The sequence below is a fragment of the Prionailurus bengalensis genome, chromosome E4, assembly GCF_016509475.1.
Source record: "Prionailurus bengalensis isolate Pbe53 chromosome E4, Fcat_Pben_1.1_paternal_pri, whole genome shotgun sequence".
In the NCBI taxonomy this organism is placed as follows: domain Eukaryota; kingdom Metazoa; phylum Chordata; class Mammalia; order Carnivora; family Felidae; genus Prionailurus; species Prionailurus bengalensis.
Window position 1 is genome coordinate 17,806,007 of NC_057360.1, and position 21,316 is coordinate 17,827,322.

At 37.3% G+C, this 21,316-nt stretch overlaps 1 protein-coding gene and 1 pseudogene across 4 annotated transcripts in view; one reads left to right on the forward strand and one right to left on the reverse strand.

Annotated features, from left to right (window-relative positions):
* Window positions 1-21,316, reverse strand: part of COP1 (COP1 E3 ubiquitin ligase) — a 259,690-nt gene that overhangs the window by 198,321 nt on the left and 40,053 nt on the right. For 3 of the 4 annotated variants that reach the window (XM_043568158.1, XM_043568156.1, XM_043568159.1), the window contains exons 3-6: window positions 18,882-18,979; window positions 13,064-13,140; window positions 11,667-11,786; window positions 3,388-3,456 (exon numbers count right to left, since the gene is read on the reverse strand). In XM_043568158.1, coding sequence (XP_043424093.1) covers window positions 3,388-3,456; window positions 11,667-11,786; window positions 13,064-13,140; window positions 18,882-18,979 — 364 coding nt within the window. The remainder of the gene's footprint in view (window positions 1-3,387; window positions 3,457-11,666; window positions 11,787-13,063; window positions 13,141-18,881; window positions 18,980-21,316) is intronic. The other variant, XM_043568157.1, reaches the window with a different exon arrangement.
* Window positions 5,432-6,392, forward strand: LOC122476007 (annotated as a pseudogene).

A 21,316-nucleotide genomic window follows, 5' to 3' on the forward strand; every position in this document is an offset into this window, starting at 1 on the left:
TTGAAGCAAATAAGTATGTTAAATTCAAAAGTAGTACTTTGCCGCCTGGTCAGCCTATACTTTGATTGAATAAGTTCAAGTATAAATTACACAACAGGACATAAGACCTCTAACAACGATATTCATTTTGAGGATTAAGTATGCAAATATACTTCATAATATATGTGAAAAAATATAATCACTTCATTCTGTGGGTACTAAATTAATCAACTAAATTCCTAGACTAAAGTTTCTTACGATTACATATCACTACTGGTACCTGACTCCAATTATGGAGAAATTTATGAAATTCAATCAAAGTAACTGATAAATTTTTAAAGTCTATTGACATAGCACTAAATTTTCAAATGTTTTAAACTTTGTTAACCTTGCTCCTCAGTGTCTCTTACATAATTAAACCTGAAATATTCAAAGCATGGGCACAACAACAACAAAGAAAACCAAAATGTAGTAATAACAATATAATCAATGCACAAAATAGATTATCAATATCCAGAAGTACTTAGAACTAGTGCACTTCATAGTTAAATTGCCCACAGTAAGAAAATATGGTTCAAAATGGAAAAAGAAATCATTCAATCACAAAGATCAATCTGAAGTCAAACTATAAAATTCTACAGTACAATTAACCCAGACATTTAACTGCAAAAACACAGAAACACAGATACTAAGAGCTATGGATCAAAAGCGGTATCCTAGAAGGTACTATTAGAGGCCCTCAACCACCACATCTGAGAGAGGAAAAATTACAATCACAAGGATGAATTATTTACTAGAAAATAATTTTCTGTTGATCTCTCCCATTTCTGAACATCCTGTCATAGCTTTAGTTCCAAATTATCTTTTCAAGGATGTTTCTACAGCAAACACAGAAATAGTGAATTTGCCCGTGACAGAGGGCAGATTTATTTTCTGATCAATATGATAAAAATAGTATCTCCCTGCAGGGCAAAGACTAGATACGTTTGCCAGAGACCCCTTTAAAAGCCTGGGATTTCTCAAACTCGGGGCTCCTTTGTTGTTACATAAATACACTGTATGTGCAGCATTCGCCTGAACGCATCTCTACGACACCCTGGTGAGACTTGAGGTTCAGAGAAAACATACAAACATGAAGCAGGTGCACCAAATGTGCCCACAATAAAATCCTCTATCTCCAGCCCAGAAGTCTCATGTAACTGACAGCACAAATGAAAGTGTTACAGGCTAACTTGTGAGATTGCTAGTAAGGTAATAGTCTCAGGATCTTCACAGTTTTTTTTAGAGTTATATACTGTATCCTTTTATTACCTGAGACATTTTAAAATCTAACAATTTTGTTGCAAGCATTAACAGACCCCTAGAAAAGCAGTGAAAAACCAGGGTCTAATAAAAACCTTAAATAATTCAGGACACAGGGACTCCTGGGTGACCCAGTAGGTTAAGCGTCTGACTTCAGCTCAGGTCATGATCTCATGGCTCGTGAGTTCGAGCCCCACACCAGGCTCTGTACTGACAACTCAGAGCCTGGAGCCTGCTTTGGATTCTGTGTCTCCCTCTCTCTCTGCCCCTCCCTGGCTCACACTTTGCCTCTTTCTCAAAAATAAATAAACATTAAAACAAAAACTTTTAATAATAATTCATGACACAGATAATGACCAGCCATTTACTTAACCCTCAGACACCCTCATGTTTGGACTGCACACTTAATTGAGTCATTTACTCATTCATTATCACGTAATTCCTCATGTACTTAATCCCATGTTCAATGAGTTTAAAGTCCAAGGCAGAAAGAAGCGTATGTATGAAACTACTGCACAACAATTTCACATTCTGTCTTAAAAAGTTGGGAGGTATGTATGTGATATGAAAAACTATCACTTTTCCAAAGAATTTTCTATAGCAAAAAGATGTTGAGTGTACATATTAAAGTAATAATTTTATTTCCATATATCATAAAATTTTCAGCTTTGCTACGCAACGTGTGGTCCAAGGACCAACATCATCATCACCTGAAGCTTCCTAGAAATGCAGACTATGGGGCTCCAAAATACACCCCCAATCAGAACCTGGATTCTAACTATCTTCATGTGATTCTTATGCAGATCAAAGTTTAAGTAGCCACCAAAAGAAAAAAAGAGAGGAATAAATTTTAAATTTATAATGAAAATGTTTTTGTTAATAGACATATTAAAACCACAATTATTAGCTCAGTAAAGCTTAAGTTTAAGAAAACAAGTGAAAAACCAGATAAAGAATATTTAGCTATCAACAGTATCATAGTACAGGAAAATCCAATTGGAACAAAGTAAGAAAAAGTAAAAACAGATATCACGAATAATCGAAACAAGGAAACATCAAACTAAGATAATGTAAAGTTCTGACAACATACACTAACCATACTTCATCACAATAAAAACATTTCTCTTTAGTTTCAAAAACAGATGGCCTAGAACTGAGCACATAATAGACATTACATGTATTTTCTAGGTGAATAAAAAAATCTTACTTAGAAATCTTAAAATAAAAATATAAGAGATTTGAGGACAGTTCAGAATTTAAATGTAGAACTCCTTTTTGAAGTTATATTGGCATTCTCCCCATAATACAGAATTTTGCCTTTGATTTTCCCATATTTTGTACAAGTGTGAAATGATTGAAGAATTTTATAAATGTCAAATGAAAAAAAGCCTGATTATAAGATTATTAATAAAAAATTACCTTTTAGCTATCCTGCATGACATACTTTCCAAGTTCCAAATAGGCAGCTATGTTTTTGCCTGTTTTTCCCCCCAGCATACATTTCTGCCATAAGAAAAATACCTAAGACTTTATTATCTAAAGTTCCGAAGTTCTCTTTTCAGGGTGTCATTTGATAATTCTATTTTCTGTTCTTTAGAGCTTTGAGGTAAGTCACTGTATTCAATCCTACAGAAAACTTTTCAGTACATCTCCAAAAAGGGATTTTTAAAGTACCAATTTGTAGGGGTACCTGAAGGCTCAGTCAGTTAAGCATCCGACTCTTGATCTTGGCCCAGGCCATGATCTCAAGATCCATGGGATCGAGCCCCACGTAGCCTGCTTGGGACTCTCTCTCTCTCCCTCTCTCTATGCCCCTCCCCTGCTCACGTGCTCTCTCAAAATAAATAAACAAACATTAAAAAATAATGATAAAGTATCCAAAAAAAGTAAAAAATAAAGAATAAAAATGTTTTAAAAATAACAAAGTACCAAGTTCCAAAGGTAAAAGTTAAAATAACAAAGCATAAGGAAACTGCCTACAACTCAAAAGCCTTTTTTAAATGTTTAAATAAACTTTTGAGCATGAAATGTCTTTACAAAAATGGGCAATAATAGGAATAGTCAACAGTAAATGAAACATTATGTAAAGCATACAAAATAATATACCTCTCTCTTATTTCTTCTTGCAACCTTGAGGAATTCCATAAGGATCTGTAGTTGGGCTGCATGTGATTCCTATAACAGAAAATTATAATTGTTCTTTTAAAAACATGACTATGAGTTCAAAGTTTTCTTTAACACTGCAGTATAACCAGTATGAAACAACTTCATGCATCCATTTAAATCAGCCTATAACTTCTATTAATCAGTTTTCTGATTTACTCACTGGTATTTTTAAAAAGAAGCCATTTCCCCAAAACTAAAACTCATTTTAAGAAACAGGGGTTTTAAATTACATTTCTCACCTACCATACTGAAAAAACTGCTTACAGAAAATGGCAATTCTGTTATCTGCCCTAGCATTCTCTTCCAACCAAACTAAGAGAACACCAAGACAAAAATCATAGTGGATTCAACATAGTTCCTGGAAACTAAAATCACTTTCTCCAAAGGCAGAATAATATTTGGGAAGGAATTCATACCTTTTAGAAATGAAACTTACTATTTGTGGCTATTACCTACTCACACAAATGTGAGAATACATGTCCATAGAGAAGTTCAGTCAAGAATCAGACATTTAAGAACAAATATTTTAATATAATCAAATGAAGGAAGAGCTAAATAATCTGAATTGTTAAGTGAAACAAACATGTAATAGATAAAAGATAATTATAAACTTGACAGTTTCTGGGTATAAAATATAAAACTGCAAATATTTATCTGTTACTGTTAAAATTCACACAAAGAAACAAGGAATTCCAGGTGAAACTGATGAATGAATATATGTAAAAAGAGCATCAAAAGCTAAAAATGGAATGAGATAGTTTATTAACAAAGGTAACTCTAATTTCTTATATATCTCAAAAGAAGAATAATAAAGACCAGAAAATCATTTCCAAATCAAACAAAAATAAATAACAAAAAATAATAAAACTTTCATTTACCTTGTTATGCAACAGAATTGTCTGGGGGCATTTGTTAAAACAAATAGGGACAATTATATTTGATTCTGTTACTCTAGAAAATATTCCAAGAACCTTTGTTTCGCAAGTCTCCAGGGACGTCTGGATGGCTGTTAGTAAGGCAACCTACTTGATTTCGGCCATGATCGCAGGTCTTGGGATTGAGCCTTGCACCCAGCTCTGCATTGAGTGTGGAGCCTGCTTAAGATTCTCTCTCCCTCCCCCCTCCCCGCCTCTCTAAAATAAAATAAATAAATAAAACCAAGTCCCCAGATGATAAGAATAAGCCAGTCAAAATTTGACAAATCCCTAAATATTATACATATCACAAAAAGGCATGGCCACCCACTCCCAGAGTCTATCCCCTATGAGGAGAGGGTTCTTCATATTTTAAAGGGTAAAAGGCAAAACAGATCAATGAAATGTTTAAGTCAAGACAATAAGGACAAGGGAGAACAAATATAAAGAAGCAATCACATTAGGATATTCTGATTAACATAACTGAATTAATGTCTCACAAGTGAATAAATTTTTAAAACATAGTATCATGAAAATTTGAAAGTGAATTGTTTTCCTGCAAAACAAAGTGGTATTTACTAAACCTTAGACACATTCCTGAAAAGTTGAACTATCACACAGAACAAACTCATCAAGGCTCTGTGTCCCAACAATGATGACAAATACCCTTCGGCACCCTTCTTAGGACTTTTTTATACCGATTATCTATAAATGGAGCCTGCTTGAGACTCTGTCTCTCCTAGTCTCTCTCTGCCCCTCCCCTGCTCACGCTCTCTTTCTCTTTCTCAAGATAGAAAACTAGCTCTGCAAAAGAATGTGATTTGCAACAAATATGAAGGCTGAGGTTGTAGGAAAGGAGTGGCACAATGCTGTCTCAATTACCAACATACTGGGATGCAAGTAAGAATCCATCAGATAGGGAGCACCTGGGTGGCTCAGTCGGTTGAGCTCCCAGCTCTGGATTTCGGCTCAGCTCATGGTCTCAAGGGGCTCACGTCATGATCTCAAGGTTCGTGGGATTGGACTCTATGCTGACAGCATGGAACCTGCTTGGAATTTTCTCTCTCCCTCTTTCTCTGTCCCTCTCCTGCTCACTCATGCTCACAGGCTCTCTCAAAATAAAAAAATAAACTTTTTAAACAGAAAGAAATAAAGTTTTTTTTCACCAGATGGGACCTGGAATGGCTCAACAAATTCAATCTGTGTGCACAGAGTGCTAGGACCATGGGAAAGGGATCAGACCTAAAGACAGATGTAAAAGCTGCAATGGGAGGATGATAGTTCAAGAAAAGAAGAATCTAGAAGTTCATATTGACATAGGCATGAAAGATGGCCAGAAGATAACATTCCACGGTGAAGGAGACCAAGAATCAAGACTGGAACCAGAAGATATCATCACTGTTTTAGATCAGAAAGACCATGCTGTTTTCACTGGACAAGGAGATTTTTTCATATGTATGGATATACAGCTGGTTGAAGCACTGTGTGGCTTTCAAAAGACGATATCTACTCTTGACAACTGAACCACCGTCATCACCTCTCATTCCACGTGAGATTGTCAAGCATGGAGATATCAAGGGTGTGCTAAATGAAGGCATGCCAATTTATCATAGACCATATGAAAAAAGGTCACCTAATCGTCACATTTAAGGTAAACTTTCCTGAGAAAGGCTTTTTCTCTCCTGACAAACTCTCTATACTGGAAAAACTCTTACCTGAGAGGAAGGAAGTAGTAGAGACTGATGAATTGGACCAGGTAGAACTGGTGGACTTTGATCCAAATCAGAAAGATGGCACCATTACAATGGAGAAGCACATGAGGATGATGAACGTCCTCCTGGGGGTGATGCTCAGTGTCAAACCTCTTAACAGGACTGGTGAATAACACTGCTGGCATGCTCTACACAGTAGCGAGTAAGTGAAGGACCACAATCATAGCTCACTACTTCCTGTTGTTTTTAATATTCAACTATAGTAGTGTTTTAAAAGTTAAATGAAGAGGGGCACCTGGGTGGCTCAGTCGGTTGAGCATCCGACTTCGGCTCAGGTCATGATCTCAAAGTTTGTGGGTTCAAGCCCCACAACAGGCTCCGTGCTGACCGCTTGCTCAGAGCCTGGAGCCTGCTTCAGATTCTGTGTCTCCTTTTCTCTCTGCCCCTCCCCTGCTCATGCTTTGTCTGTTTCTCAAAAATAAATAAATGTAGGGGCGCCTGGGTGGCGCAGTCGGTTAAGCGTCCGACTTCAGCCAGGTCACGATCTCGCATTCCGTGAGTTCGAGCCCCGCGTCGGGCTCTGGGCTGATGGCTCAGAGCCTGGAGCCTGTTTCCGATTCTGAGTCTCCCTCTCTCTCTGCCCCTTCCCCGTTCATGCTGTGTCTCTCTCTGTCCCAAAAATAAATAAAAACGTTGAAAAAAAAAAAATTTAAAAAAATAAAAATAAAAAAAAAAATAATAAATAAATGTAAAAAAAAATTTTTTTTTTAAGTTAAATGAAGAATAAACTCAAATATAAAAGCTCTGACTTTGCTGTATGTATGATGACTTCAGTGTACAAGATAAATCTGTTTAGCACTTGTTAAAACTACTTTTTAAACCACCCCCCCCAGCATTTGTTAGGCCATACCTTGTAACTGATTTCAGTTCTATGTACATGAAACAGATTAGACTAAAATGCTAAGTGTATGTATTGACTTCAGTGTATGACCAAGCTATGAAGGTAAGACTTGTACTTAATTGGTAATCAAAGAACTTGATTTGTAGAAGTATTGTCTGTAGTTATATTAAGTGGGATTCAATATGATGCCTCTGCATTTATTCTATTGCCTGAACAGTTACTTGAAAAAGGTATGCTATGTAATCTGGCCTCTGGTTCCAGTGATAGAAAGGACACCTTTCTAAAGAAGGAGTTTACTGCTGCTTGAGGGCCTGCACTCGTACAATGGCATTCCCCTTCTGCTGTGCCATCTTTTTCTTTTTTAATATATATATACACATATATATATCTCAGTTCGGATTAAGCTTCTTTTCCCTTCTCTTTGGACCATGATAAGCTTCAGAATAATGACTTCGGCAGCAGGGAAACTTAGAGTGAGGAGACATTCATGGAGAAGTTAATTTCCATGTATGAGATAGGAAGGTGTCACTTTAAACCATTTAACTAATGCTCCAAGTAACTGTAATTTAATGTTGCTAGTATAGCAAATTACAATGAATAGCTTTAATTGTAGGTTTAAAAGTCATGTTCGCAAGCTTAAATCTGGATATCAGAATTAAGCAATTCTTGACATGTATGAATGTTTCCTTAATATACTGATTACAAAGCAAAAATAAACAAAATGAATACTCAAAAAGTTTGCTTTGGTGGGGGGGGGGGGCAAAATTAGCCTACATAAAAATAACCTCTGTGTCCATCAATGGATGAATGGATAAAGAAGATGTGGTATATATATATATACGATGGAGTATTACTCGGCAATAAAAAAGAATGAAATCTTGCCATCTGCAACTACGTGGATGGAACTAGAGGGTATTATGCTAAGCAAAATTAGTCAGAGAAAGACAAACATCATATGACCTCACTCATATGAGGACTTTAAGACACAAAACAGATGAACATAAGGGAAGGGAAGCAAAAATAATATAAAAACAGGGAGGGGGACAAAACAGAAGAGACTCTTCAATATGGAGAACAAACAGAGGGTTACTGGAGGGGTTATGGGAGACAGGATGGGCTACACGGGTAAGGAGCATTAAGGAATCTACTCCTGAAATCACTGTTGCACTATATAGTAACTAATTTGGATGTAAATTTAAAAAGTAAAACAAAATAATAAAAATAAAAAAATAAAAATTTCCTCTGTTACCACCTAATAAAGCTTAAAAAAAAGATTCAAAGGAATCCAACTATTTCCAAGTAACTTAACTTGTGTCAGAACAAAGCTCAGGAGTGTATAAAGTAACAGGAAAAAAAAACCAGCACTAAACAAAATGAAATTTACAATTCCTGGCATCCAATCAAAAAATTAATAGTGTCCAACACTTAATTTTGGCTCAGGTCACGGTCTTGATCAAGCCCCACATCAGGCTCTACGCTGACAGCCAATAACTGACAAATCGTCAGGGAAATGTAAATCAAAAGCATTATGAGATATCACCTTATACCTGATACAATGGCTATTATCAAAAGGAGAAGAGCTAACAAATGCTGGTGAGGATGTCAAGAAAAGGTAGCCCCCGTGCACTAGTGGTGAGAATGTGAACTGGTACGACCACTGTGGCAAACAACAATATGGAGGCTTCCCAAAAATTGAAAATAGTCATGTGGCTTTTCACCACATATCTGTTGGAAGGCTTCTAGGTACACAGGCAGCACCATGGCTACATGGCTTCCCTGGTGCACTTGGCCTTCAGATATACAAGGCACTGTGTCCCAGGTATCTGGAGATAAAAACTGTGATGGAGCAAATCCCTGAAATACAGAAGGACCAGTCTCACTGCAAGCTACTGAAACCTCTCTGCACAAGGTGGCTGACAAGCACCAAAGGACCAATTCAAACACCTCATTGCTGGAGGCATAAGGAGACCCTTGGGAGGGCAGTTCTGAAAAGAAGTTCACGTTAAGAATCCTCCCTCACTTTTCAAAACAAAAGCAAAAGCAAAACAAAGCCAATGCTGGAGACAGAGGTGCTGGGCAATGAGATGGGCAGCCTGGCCACCATCTCTGAACCTTGAATCAAACTTCTGGGCATTCTTAAGGAAAATAAAATTGGAAACAGAACTACCATATGATTCAGTAATCCTACTTCTCAGTATTTATCCAAACAAATGAATCCCTAGGCTGAAGAGGCATCTGAACCCCCATGTATACTACAGCATTATTTACAATAGCCAAGAAACGGAAACATCCTAAGTGTCTACAACCATGAATGGATAAAGACATGGCTATATATACAAAATGGAATACTATTCAGCCATGAGAATAAAAGAGATATTACCACTTGCAACAACATGAATGGACCGTGAGGGCATTATGCTACATGAAGAAAGTCTGACAGAGAAAGTCAAGTACTGTATTGATCTCACTTACATGTGGAATCTTAAAATCCACCATACTCATAGAAATCAGATTTGTACTAACTAGAAATGGCAGGGCAGGGGGGAGGGGGTTGGATGAAGGCGATCAATAGGTAAAAACTTCCAGTTATAAGATAAATAAGTACTGAGGATGTAATATACATGATGACTACAGTCAACACCACTGTATGGTGTATTTGAAAACTGCTAAAAGAGTAAATCCTAAAAAATTTTCATCACAAAAAAACACCTTTTTTTTTTTCTTTTTTTTCTCTATTTCTCCTGTATCTATATGAGATAATGGATGTTACTAAACTTACTGTGGTAATCACTGCACAATACATATATGTCAAGACATTATGCTGTATACCTTAAGCTTATACAGTGTTATATGTCAATCATATCTCAATAAAACTAAAAGAAAATAAATAAATAAAAGATAAAGCCTCCTCTTCTAAAAACACAGGAGAAATTCCTGCCAGTCCTGTGCCCCAAAAAGACACAGCATGGGAGAACCATTCTGGTAAGCACAACCTCAGCTATTCCCTCATCCTACTAAAAGACTCCCATTCTATCAGATGCAATCCAGATCTAAGCTATGTTAATAAAGAATCCACCCACAGAATTTTTTAAACCGAAACTGGAAAGGAAAGCCCCTTTTCTTTCAAAACATAAATACAAATGAAGAAAGTACAAGTGACTATATTACCCACCATGTGATAAGAATCTGAGAAAAGGAAATCAGACCTGTCCCAAAGAAACAGACATGAAAAGCACCAAAGATCCAACAACATTCAAGTGACTGATCTCATTTCCTTATAGTCTCCAGAGAAGCTATGGTTCCAATCTTCCCCATCTTTGGTTGTTAAACTCTTCCTTTTCATATATGTCAGCTACTCACTCACTTACTTTACCCCTCCTTTTCATTTAAGCTAGGTCACGGGGACTCTGCTCCTGCTAAGGTGAGAGTTGCTCCTAATGGATCATATTCCATTCTTGACTAATACACGCAAAATCACATTTTACATTGCTTATGTTTACATAAAATAAATGCAATTTTACATTTATTTACTTTCATTAGATGAAACAGCATATATAGTTCCAGTTCCCATCTTTCTATAAATTATTTAAGCCATAGACTACAGCTGTCACCAACGGACACCTGCTGAAAGGATTTTATGTAGATAAAAATAGTACCTATTTTCTCTTCTAAATCTCATATGTGAAGAAGGGAAGATATGGCAAGGAATATATTAGAAAAAATGACCAATATAATTGTTTTCCATTAAAATGAAGCTGTATTTTCTCACATCTTTCTTATCACTCAGTTTTTCTTAATATAAACTGGACAGTGCAAGTAAGTTGTATATAAGAACTCTGTCTTGGGGCACCTGGGTGGCTCAGTCAGTTAAGCATCTGACTCTTGCTTTCCACTCAGGTCATGATCTCATGGTTCATGAGACTGAGCCCCACGTTGGGCTCTGGGCTGACAGCAAGGGGCCTGCTTAAGATTCTCTCTCTTCCACTCTCTTTGCTCCTCCCCTGCTTGCTGTCTCCAAGTAAACAAATTTTTAAAAAAAGAAGAAGGGCGCTTGGGTGGCTCAGTCAGTTTGGCATCTGACTCTTGATTTTGGCTCAGGTCATGATCTCACGGTAGTGGTGGGATCCAGCACCACATTGAGCTCCACGCTGAGCATGGAGCCTACTTGGGATTCTGTGTCCCTCTCTCTCTCTGCCCCTCTTCCCCACTCATGCTCGCTCGCTCTCTCTCTCTCAAAATAAGTAAATATTGGGGCGCCTGGGTGGCGCAGTCAGTTGGGCGTCCGACTTCGGCCAGGTCACGATCTCGCGGTCCGTGAGTTCGAGCCCCGCGTCAGGCTCTGGGCTGATGGCTCAGAGCCTGGAGCCTGTTTCCGATTCTGTGTCTCCCTCTCTCTCTGCCCCTCCCCCGTTCATGCTCTGTCTCTCTCTGTCCCAAAAATAAATAAACGTTGAAAAAAAAATTTTTTTAAATAAATAAATATTTAAAAAAAAAAAAAAAAAGACATCTGTCTTTTCTTTTACTTGGAAAGGGGGAATTTGTTAGAAGTGATACCTTGACCATACTCTTACAGAATAAAATTGAATGAACTGAGTGGCAGACACTACCCTATTGTTTTTAAGCATTTCTAGATCTTTCTCAATGCAATAAAGAACACCAGTTAAAATTTTTTAAAGTTCAGCTACCACTTACTGCTTCCAGCTGTTTCTTCTTCTGCACTAGTAATTCCAACATGAGGTTGACATTAGCCAAATCAAGGTTATCTTGGTCAGTTCCCAACAAATCCTGAAATATTTGCCACCTGTGGCCATTCTAAAAATGAAGAAAAGAAGAACCATAGCAACTTCAAGAAGATTGTTTCAGAGAGTCTAAAACAAATCCTTAACTGCTACTTCCTAATATGTTTATGACATAGATATAAAAAATATACTTTAATATTCTAACCTACTCCTTCCAAGCAAGTGGCTCCTAGCCTTCTAATCCTAAATTAAACACTACTTCTCCCTTAAATGAATTTAGGTAACAGATACAAAAGTAATATTCAAGACAAATATTAAGTGGGCACAGCTAACAGTAGAATTCCGTTCAAAATAAGTGCTTGGATTCTGGATGCCTTGGGGGCTCTGTCGATTGTCCAACTCTTGATTTCTGCCCAGGTCATGATCTCATGGTTCATGGGATAAAGCCCTGTGTTGGGTTCTGTACTAGGAGTGTGGACCCTGCTTGGGATTCTCTCTCCCAATCTCTGCCCCACCCCCTCCTCAAAATAAGTAAAATAAACTTTTATAAATAAATAAATAAGTGCTTGGATTTTAATTATCTGTCTAGCCATATTTTCAACTTTGTACTTGGTAAGTTATTAATTTAAGCTCACTTCCCTCAATAAGTTTGGGATTGATCCTCTTAAATTCAGAATCTTCCAATAGTTTTTCCAAATTACCAACCACAGTTTCACCCTGACACATAATCCTTTAAATGTCATGTGTTACCAGCCAACATGACTCAGTGTGATCCCACAAGACCATTCAAAAGATAATCACTAAATTTTGGACAATGCAGTTAACAAAGTTCTTTATTAAATAGAATAAACTTAAAACAAATTTCCTTTAAAAAAAAAATCAATGATATACTAAGCTTTGATATGTAATTAATATTATGGCACCTGGGTGGCTCAGTTGTTAAGCATGTGACTCTGGCTCAGGTCATGATCTCACAGGGTTCTTGAGTTCAAGTCCCACATCGGGTGAGCTCGAGTCCTGTTTCAGGTGAGCCCTGCTTCTTTCTTTCTTTCTTTCTTTCTTTCTTTCTTTCTCTCTTTCTTTCTCTTTCTCTCTTTCTCTCTCTCTCTCTCTCTCTCTCTTCCTTCCTTCCTTCCTTCCTCCCTCCCTCTCTCTCTCTCTCCCCCTCCCTCCCTTCCCCCCTCCCTCTGCCCCTCCTGAGATTCTCTCTTTCTCTCTCTCTCTCTGCCACTTGCTCACTTGCGCACTCTTTCTCTCAAAAAAAAAAAAAAATTTTTTTTAATTAATTTTAAAACATCAGAAACAACAAATTGAAATTTATTAAAAATAGTAATAAGAGTTGAAACATACGGTGCTACTCACTGAGTGGTCCAATTTGAACCTCTTTTCCTCAAATCTTTGGTTCTGTTTGAGAATGAGCTCATTCACTGAAAAGAGAAACAAAACAAAAAGTACAAATTGGATTATTGTTAAACGCATCACCTAAGTGTTCTGTTTATATGGGTTCAATTCTCAATTTAAAAAGCCCCCAAATTAAAAAGATGCTAAGCAGAAAATGCTAGGTTTTCATTTTATATTGAATTTGAAACAGTTTTGCCACAGCTACTACCACAACAGCTATTATCACTACCACTACTGCCTTAGGAGAATTGTTTAGAATATATGCTTTCTTGTATGTATCTCAATGACACTATCAGCACCTGGAGGGAGACAATTCTTCACTGTATTAGACCGTCTCATCCTCCACACGGTACCTGATTGATTCTATGAAGTAGGCACTAACCATTTTTATTTGTTCTTCTTTTTGTTTGTTACTTTCCTATAAATATCAAGGCAGACACTGTCAGTTACCTATCAAAAACCATCCTCCCCCCTCTTTTTTAAATAACAACATAATTTTCTCCCAAGTGTCAGGCTGCCATATGCTTTCAGAAAAGCCAGGTCCCACCCCAACCCAGTATGACTGGAAATCTGGAACTGCTTCGAGCCATCTTGCAGTCTTGGGGCGGGGGGTGGGGGGTGGGGGAGCTAGTCAAAGAACCAATGGGGACAGAGGAACAGAAAGAGAGAACTTGATACTATCACTGAACCACTGAATTAACCAATTCTACAAATTCTTTTTTTCTGTCTTTAACAGCCAACTGATAATAACAAACAAAAACAACAAAAACCTGATAAAGAAAAAGAAATTAGCACTAAGCCAGTTTAGCACTAGTCTAACACTTTAATTTATAGACATTATCCTATGGGTCATTCTCCCCATTTTAGAGATAAGAAAATTAGAGAAAGCATCAGGAACTCATTCATGGTAACACATATGATATAAGAGAATTGGGATATGAATCCAACTATCTAATATTTCCCACTATACCACAATCCAACAATTAATATTTCTTTTTAATTTCTTTTAATGTTTTATTTATTTTTGAGAGAGAGAGTGCGAGCAGAAGGGCAGAGAGAGAGAGAGAGAGAGAGAGAGAGACAGACAGACAGACAGACAGACAGAATCGGAAGCAGACTCCACGCTCCAAGCTGACAGCACAGAGCCTGATGCGGGGCTCGAACTCACAAACCATGAGATCATGACCTGAGCCGAACTCAATGCTCAACTGACTGAGCCACCCAGGCGCCCCTCTTTTTTTTTTTTTATTAACGATTAATATTTCTGAACAAACCAGAGAGGTATCAAGCCCACACTAATAATCCACACTTCAATAAGTAAGACTCAATCTAAGACTCAAGCAACTCTGAGTAGGAAGACAAATGTGTATGGTGCAGGAGTTGTAACATAATGTGATAATTGGTACTATTGCTGAAACAGCCTTACACGGAACACAGGACAAGGAGGAATCGAAGTGTAAATGAGTAGGCTACACATAGAAAGTGACATTAGAATTGGGCCACAACATGCACAGAGGTTCACTAAGCAGAAAAAGAAGTGGAAAAGAATTCAGATAACGGTGTGAGAAAGAGGGGGGAAAGTCATCAGAGACCAGGAGATAAAATGACTTAAAATCACTATGCTGACACACAGGGTCATGGTGATTCTGTTAATGATTAATGGACTACAAACTAAGGCTGGAAATGTAGACAGATGGCAGACTGATTCTGAAGAGCCTAGGATGTATCTCACAAAGTTACTATTATAAACCAGGGAAGAGAAAGGAAAGCTTGAAATAATGCAGTGGGAATAAAGAGAAGTACATGAGTAAGAGTTTAATGTTTCAGTAACAGAATCATCCATTTGAATAAAAACTGTGACTTAAATTGTAATACTTTGTGTGTATACTACATTGCATTTTACTGAGAAATCTTGTATACCACTTAACTTGAAGGATATTCTATATCCATAATTATACTTCTCTGGATCCTTAAAACGGCCACAGTACTACGAACAGACAACGCACTTCTATTGCTAACACTTCCATTCTAGCAACTATCTTTTTAGAAGCAAGAGAGTATAGTTAAAGCGCACGCTTTTAAGACTGACTACTTAGGACCAAATTCCAATTCTACCAATATGACTGTGTAACTTTACACAAGTTACTCAACTTCTCTGTGCCTTAGTTTCCTCACCTGAAGAATGAGTAGGGCAACAACTCACAGGACTGAAAATTAAATGAGTTGGTTTACACAAAGCACTTAGGACACTGCTTAGCAGTAGTAAGGATGTTAATATATTTTATTTACTTTTTCTTTCCTTTTCTTAATTTAAATTTTAGTTAACATACAGCGCAATATTGGTTTCAGGGATAGATTCTAGTCATTCATCACTTACATACAACACCCAGTGCTCATCACAAGTGCCCTTCTTAGTTATTTACTTTCCTTTCAAGTAAGGATTTTAAACGTAACACTGATGTTGTCCCTTCAAAGAATAATAAAGTCATTCATAAAGGAGGTAAGAAAATTCAATTTACAAATTTTATATACAGAGAGGAGAGATGAGGCAGGAAGCTGGAGAGAGCTTTCACACCATGGATGGATAGGGGGAGCCAGAGAGCAAGTCTTGGCAGGAGTGGAAGACAGCAACAGATGGGGCAATAGGTCAGGACAGGGACAGGAAGACTTCACCTCACAGGAGCCTCTCAGTGACAGGAGAAAGCAAGCTCTCAAGAGCAAGTAGGATGGAAAGAATAGTGAATGTGTTGGAGGAGAAAAGGTAGAAGGAGGGAATTAAATGGAATGCTATTAAAGGTAGAAGAAGAGATGGGGGAAGGAAAGTCAGAAGAAAAAGGGTCTAACAGTGTAGTGTTTAGGGCAGGAAAGGCAAAATCAAGGTACCTGTCTTGACAAAAAAGCGTATAATGATAATGACCAGAAGGCCAAATCCTTCCTGAGTGTTTGGCTTCCAATTCTTTGCTTTCATTAAAATTGAAGAAAGGACTTGTTAACTAATAGAGCATTAAGTTTCTTTTTGAGGATAAATCAAAATGCTTTCTTTCTTAATTTCTTAATTCAGAACAAAGTCAAAAAACTGAGTGACATTACTGTTATCAAAATTCCTTCACTCCCCATCAACTTATTTATGTAAGCAAAGTTTCCCAATACTTACATTTTAAAAAGAAAAAATCTTAAACTTACATCATGTTATATGTCCATTATATATTAATTTTTTAAAAAACTATGATGATCCTGGGGTGCCTGAGTGGCTCAGTCAGTTAAGCGTCCGACTCTTGTCTTCGGCTCAGGTCATGATCTCCCAGTTCACGACTTTTGAGCCCTGCATCAGGCTCTGCAGTGACAGCGCAGAGCCTGCCTATGATTCCATTTCCCATTCTCTCTGCCCCTCCCCCACTGGGGTGCTCTGTCTCTCTCTCTCTCTCTCTCAAATTAAACTTTAAAAAATAAAGAGAGCGGGGCGCCTGGGTGGCGCAGTCGGTTAAGCGTCCGACTTCAGCCAGGTCACGATCTCGCGGTCCGGGAGTTCGAGCCCCGCGTTGGGCTCTGGGCTGATGGCTCAGAGCCTGGAGCCTGTTTCCAATTCTGTGTCTCCCTCTCTCTCTGCCCCTCCCCCGTTCATGCTCTGTCTCTCTCTGTCCCAAAAATAAATAAACGTTGAAAAAAATAAAAAAATAAAAAAATAAAGAGATAAAAGTTTTACTTTTAAATAACCATATTTACAATACTCCTAAAGTGACATCCTTTACAACCACTTAAACATATTTAAAAAAACTGAAGATTCTAATTTTATTTTTTTTTTTAATGTTTATTTTTGAGAGACAGTGTGAGCGGAGGAGGGGCAGAGAGAGAGGCAGACACAGAATGTGAAGCAGGCTCCAGGCTCTGAGCTGTCAGTACAGAGCCTGACATGGGCTCAAACTCACTAACCACGAGATCATGACCTGAGTCAAAGTTGGACGCTTAACCGAATGAGCCACCCAGGCACCCCAAGGATGCGAATTTTAAACGTGGGATCAATGTACAAGGAAGAACATCATTTTTCAGAATTTTCATACAGATCACCCAGACAAAAAATTTTAAAAACCACTGCTATAGAAAATGTCTACCACAACTCTTCACCCATGAAGTAAATGCACAGTAATAAAAATGAAGGGTCCTGGGGCGCCAGGGTGGCTCAGTCGGTTAAACATCCAACTTCGGCTCAGGTCATTATCTCGAGGTTCATGGGTTCAAGCCCCATGTCAGGCTCTGCTGACAGCTCAAAGCCTAGAACCTGCTTCAGATTCTGTCTCCCTCTCTCTCTGCCCCTCCCCTGCTCTCATTCTCTCTCAAAAATAAACAAACATTTTTTAAAAACCTTAATAAAAAAATAAATAAAGGGTTGTAACCTATCAATAAAAAAGGTGCAAGAGGTGCCTGGGTGGCCTAGTCAGTTAAGCATCCAACTCCTGATTTCAGCTCAGGTCATGATCCCAGGGTTGTGGGATCAAGGCCCAAGTCAGACCCCATGCTGAGCGCGGAACCTGCTTAACATTCTCTCCCTCCCTCTCCTTCTCTCTCTCCCTGTCTCTCACTGGGCACCTGAGTGGCTCAGCTGGTAAAGCTTTGACACTCGATTTTGGGCTCTCAGGTCATGATCTCACGGTTCTTGGGATCGAGCCCTGCTTTGGGCTTAGCACTGAAAGCACAGAGCCTGCTTGGAATTCTCTCTCTCCCTCTCTCTCTGCCCCTGTCCCCCGATTCTGTCTCTCAAAATAAAAATTTAGAAAAAAAGATTCTCTCTCTCCTTCTGCTCCTCTCCCCCATATGCACACACTCTCTTCTCTCTCTCTCTCTCTCTCTCTCTAAAATAAAACAAAACAAATATTCCTATTATCCAAAACCAAAATTTATCCATAAAAAGAGAAGGTTAAAACCTAATCATCACCAAGATAATTTCTAGCTTAGAAAATCAGTAATTGTGACTTCACTATTCACTGGATACATGTGAGAATATACTTAAAACGTGAAATCACTTTCTAACTAACACAGTACTATATTTTAAAATTCCTTCCATACTAGTATACAGTGCTCTATTTAGAAATTCACATAACTTTTGGACTCATTGAAGAATATTGCCTGAAAATCCTAGTAAATGCCAAAATTGTCAGAACATTATATTTCTTTCTGTATTTAACCATTCCAAAAGAAGTGTTCCAAAGTTGTAACAACTGATAGAAAAGTGATTCTAGAAACCCACATAGCAGCATCAATCCATGTTTCCAGGTTCAGGGACAAAGGATTCTGCTTTGTAGGACTTTCACTTCCCTTCTGCCTAACCTAGCCCATAAAGTACAGTCCTGCAGAGTATCCTACCGCTCAGTATTTCTTCTTTTCCTAAGTTCCTTCTGCAAGTTCTTTCCTCCCCAGACTCTCACTTCTGCCCCAGAATCACAAACAGCAGGAATGCACAACACTGTATAAAGATACAGTTGTTCTGGACCTCTGGCATTCCCCTTTAGCCTTACATTCTGTCCAGCCATCTATGTAAGAAATAAGAGTTTTGTCAATTTTTCTTTTTTTATGACAATTAAAAATACTAAAATATAGAACTGACAACACACGGTATGGAAAATACACCAGAACCCAAGGAAGGCTGAGGAAAGCACCCAGGTGACAGGAGAGAGACTCACTTTACCTCTAAACGGTTTTCTAACAAATTAGTGCCAACAACACTTTGGGGCTAAAATGTTTTTACAAGTAAAGAATCATTCCAGAGACTCACCCAAGAAATTAGGATACAGATGGTCAATATTATCCACAACATAGTTACACTTGGGACATCTATTATTATCCTCCAAACTCTGATGAATACACTTGTAGCTATTAGCAGAAAAAAAATAAAATAGGTTTCATTAAATCAGTGAAGAATTAATAAAACTGGTCACAGAATAATGCCTATTAGTCTTCTATTTCTCACTTAAAACAAGTAATGTTATCAAATTTATTTCAGCTTATATTTTTTCATAATAAAGACATATAGGGCATTTATTAGATAATAGTACACAAAAGTTGTTTAAAAATGAACTTGAATAACAAGTCTACTGGATATAGAATGTTTAAAAATGTACTAACTTTCAAGTTTACGCAATTTAAATGTTATATAACAAACAATACCAAGAAAAGCAAATGCCTATGATTTAGTTAAGCAAATAAACCATTCATGTTCTTGGAGTCCTGATAACCTTAATACAAAAAGAGCACATTCAAATAAAAAAAGAAAATAAGAGAAAAACATAAAAATCAGTAAGAAACATTAGTCAATAAGTAGTGAATAAGCATGAGAAAATCACCACCTTCAGTAGAATAAAAAAATTGATTTTAAATTATATATTAGTTTTTACCAAACAGAATGGAAAAATAAAGAAAATATGGTCAAAGTTAAGGAGCACATGTAAATATAAACAACCTTGAGGCACCTGGGTGGCTCAGTCGGTTGAGTGTCCGACTTTGGTTCAGGTCATGATCTCACGGTTTGTGAGTTCAAGCCCCACGTTGGGTTCTCTGCCCTGTGCCAACAGCTCAGAGCCTGGAGCCTGCTTCAGATTCTGTGTCTCCCTCTCTCTCTCTCTGCCCCTCCCCTGCTTGCGCTCTGTCTCTCTCTCAATAACAAATAAACATTAAAAAAAAATAATAATAATAATTGTTAAACAACCTCGTGTACTGATGAAGGAAATCTAAGTATCACATTTCCAGAAGCCAAGTAGTATGGAAAACCTTACGGTTGCACATTTCCTTTGATGTAATGATTTTATTTCTAGGAGTTTATCCTAAGGAAGTGAGCAGAGGTATATACACAGAAAAGTGTCTAAGATTATCTGTAAATAGCAATAAACTAGAAGCAACCAAAACACTAGGACTAAATTGACTAGTTTTGTAAACATCAACCCAATGCAATACATATGAAAAAAACCATATTGCAATACATAATATGACATGAAAAATAATCTAATAACTATTAATATTTATACCTAGAGAAATAAGATTACAAGAAATTTTTCCTTCCTTACATTATGCATTTCTGTAATGTTTGACTTTTTACAATTGTCTTATTATAATACACTTTTTAAATACTGCTCTACTAAACCACAGAGAAATATCAAACTGACGTGAAAAAAAATTCACTAGGGGCGCCTTGGTGGCTCAGTTGGTTAAGTGTCCAACTTCGGCTCAGGTCATGATCTCACAGTTTATGAGTCTGAGCCCCACATCGGGCTCTGTGCTGACAGCTCAGAGCCTGGAGCTGCTTCGGATTCTGTGTCTCCTTCTCTCTCTGCCCTTCCCCCACTTGTGCTCTGTCTCTCTCTGATTCTCAAAAATAAATAAATATGAAAAAAAAAATTTTAACAGAAGTTACCATATCAGTTTCTACTGACTAAAAAAAATCTCTAACATAGTGCATACAGTACAATCTCATTTCTATTTTTAAAAACTGAATATGTGTACATTTAAAATAAACCAAAAAAGACATTTATCATTATGTTAATGATGGATCATATAATTATAGGAAATTTTTTCTTTGCAGATGTTTACAAGTGTCTATAGTAAAACAGTACTGCTTCTAACCATCAGAAAAAAATTATTTGTAAGAAATTCTAAGGGTGATTAGAAAGATGATTCCTAAAAAGATAGCACCTCTTTTATTCTGTATTCACATTACTATAAATTTTTAATTTTTATATCTTACTTCACTCTACCTTATCAAAACAGAAACCTACATCCATTAGGTTTCTCTGTTCTTATTATCAACTACTTTCTCATCTCCCATTTATTACTTCCAAGATAAGTAAAAAGAAGACATCCTAGGGAATTAATGTAGCAGTGGTCTTAGGCCCAACACAAGGACCTAAAGATCAGAGTAAACGGCTGGCACATAAGAGGCACTCAAATACATATTAAATAATATGCACAGTATTCCCGAAATACTATCACCTCTTGCAACTATGACAAGGCTAGGATTACTGTATTAGCACAAGATAGGCTGCATATCTGCCAGAAAGTTTCCTACATGGAAATTTCAATGAAAGAAATAATATACTAAATGTTTAGAAGCATAAAGCAAATATGCAATTACAATATATTAAGATTCCATGTTCACAACATGAAAACATTTATAGTCTGCTTAGGGAAAACAGTAATGAGTTAATATTACCAGAAAAT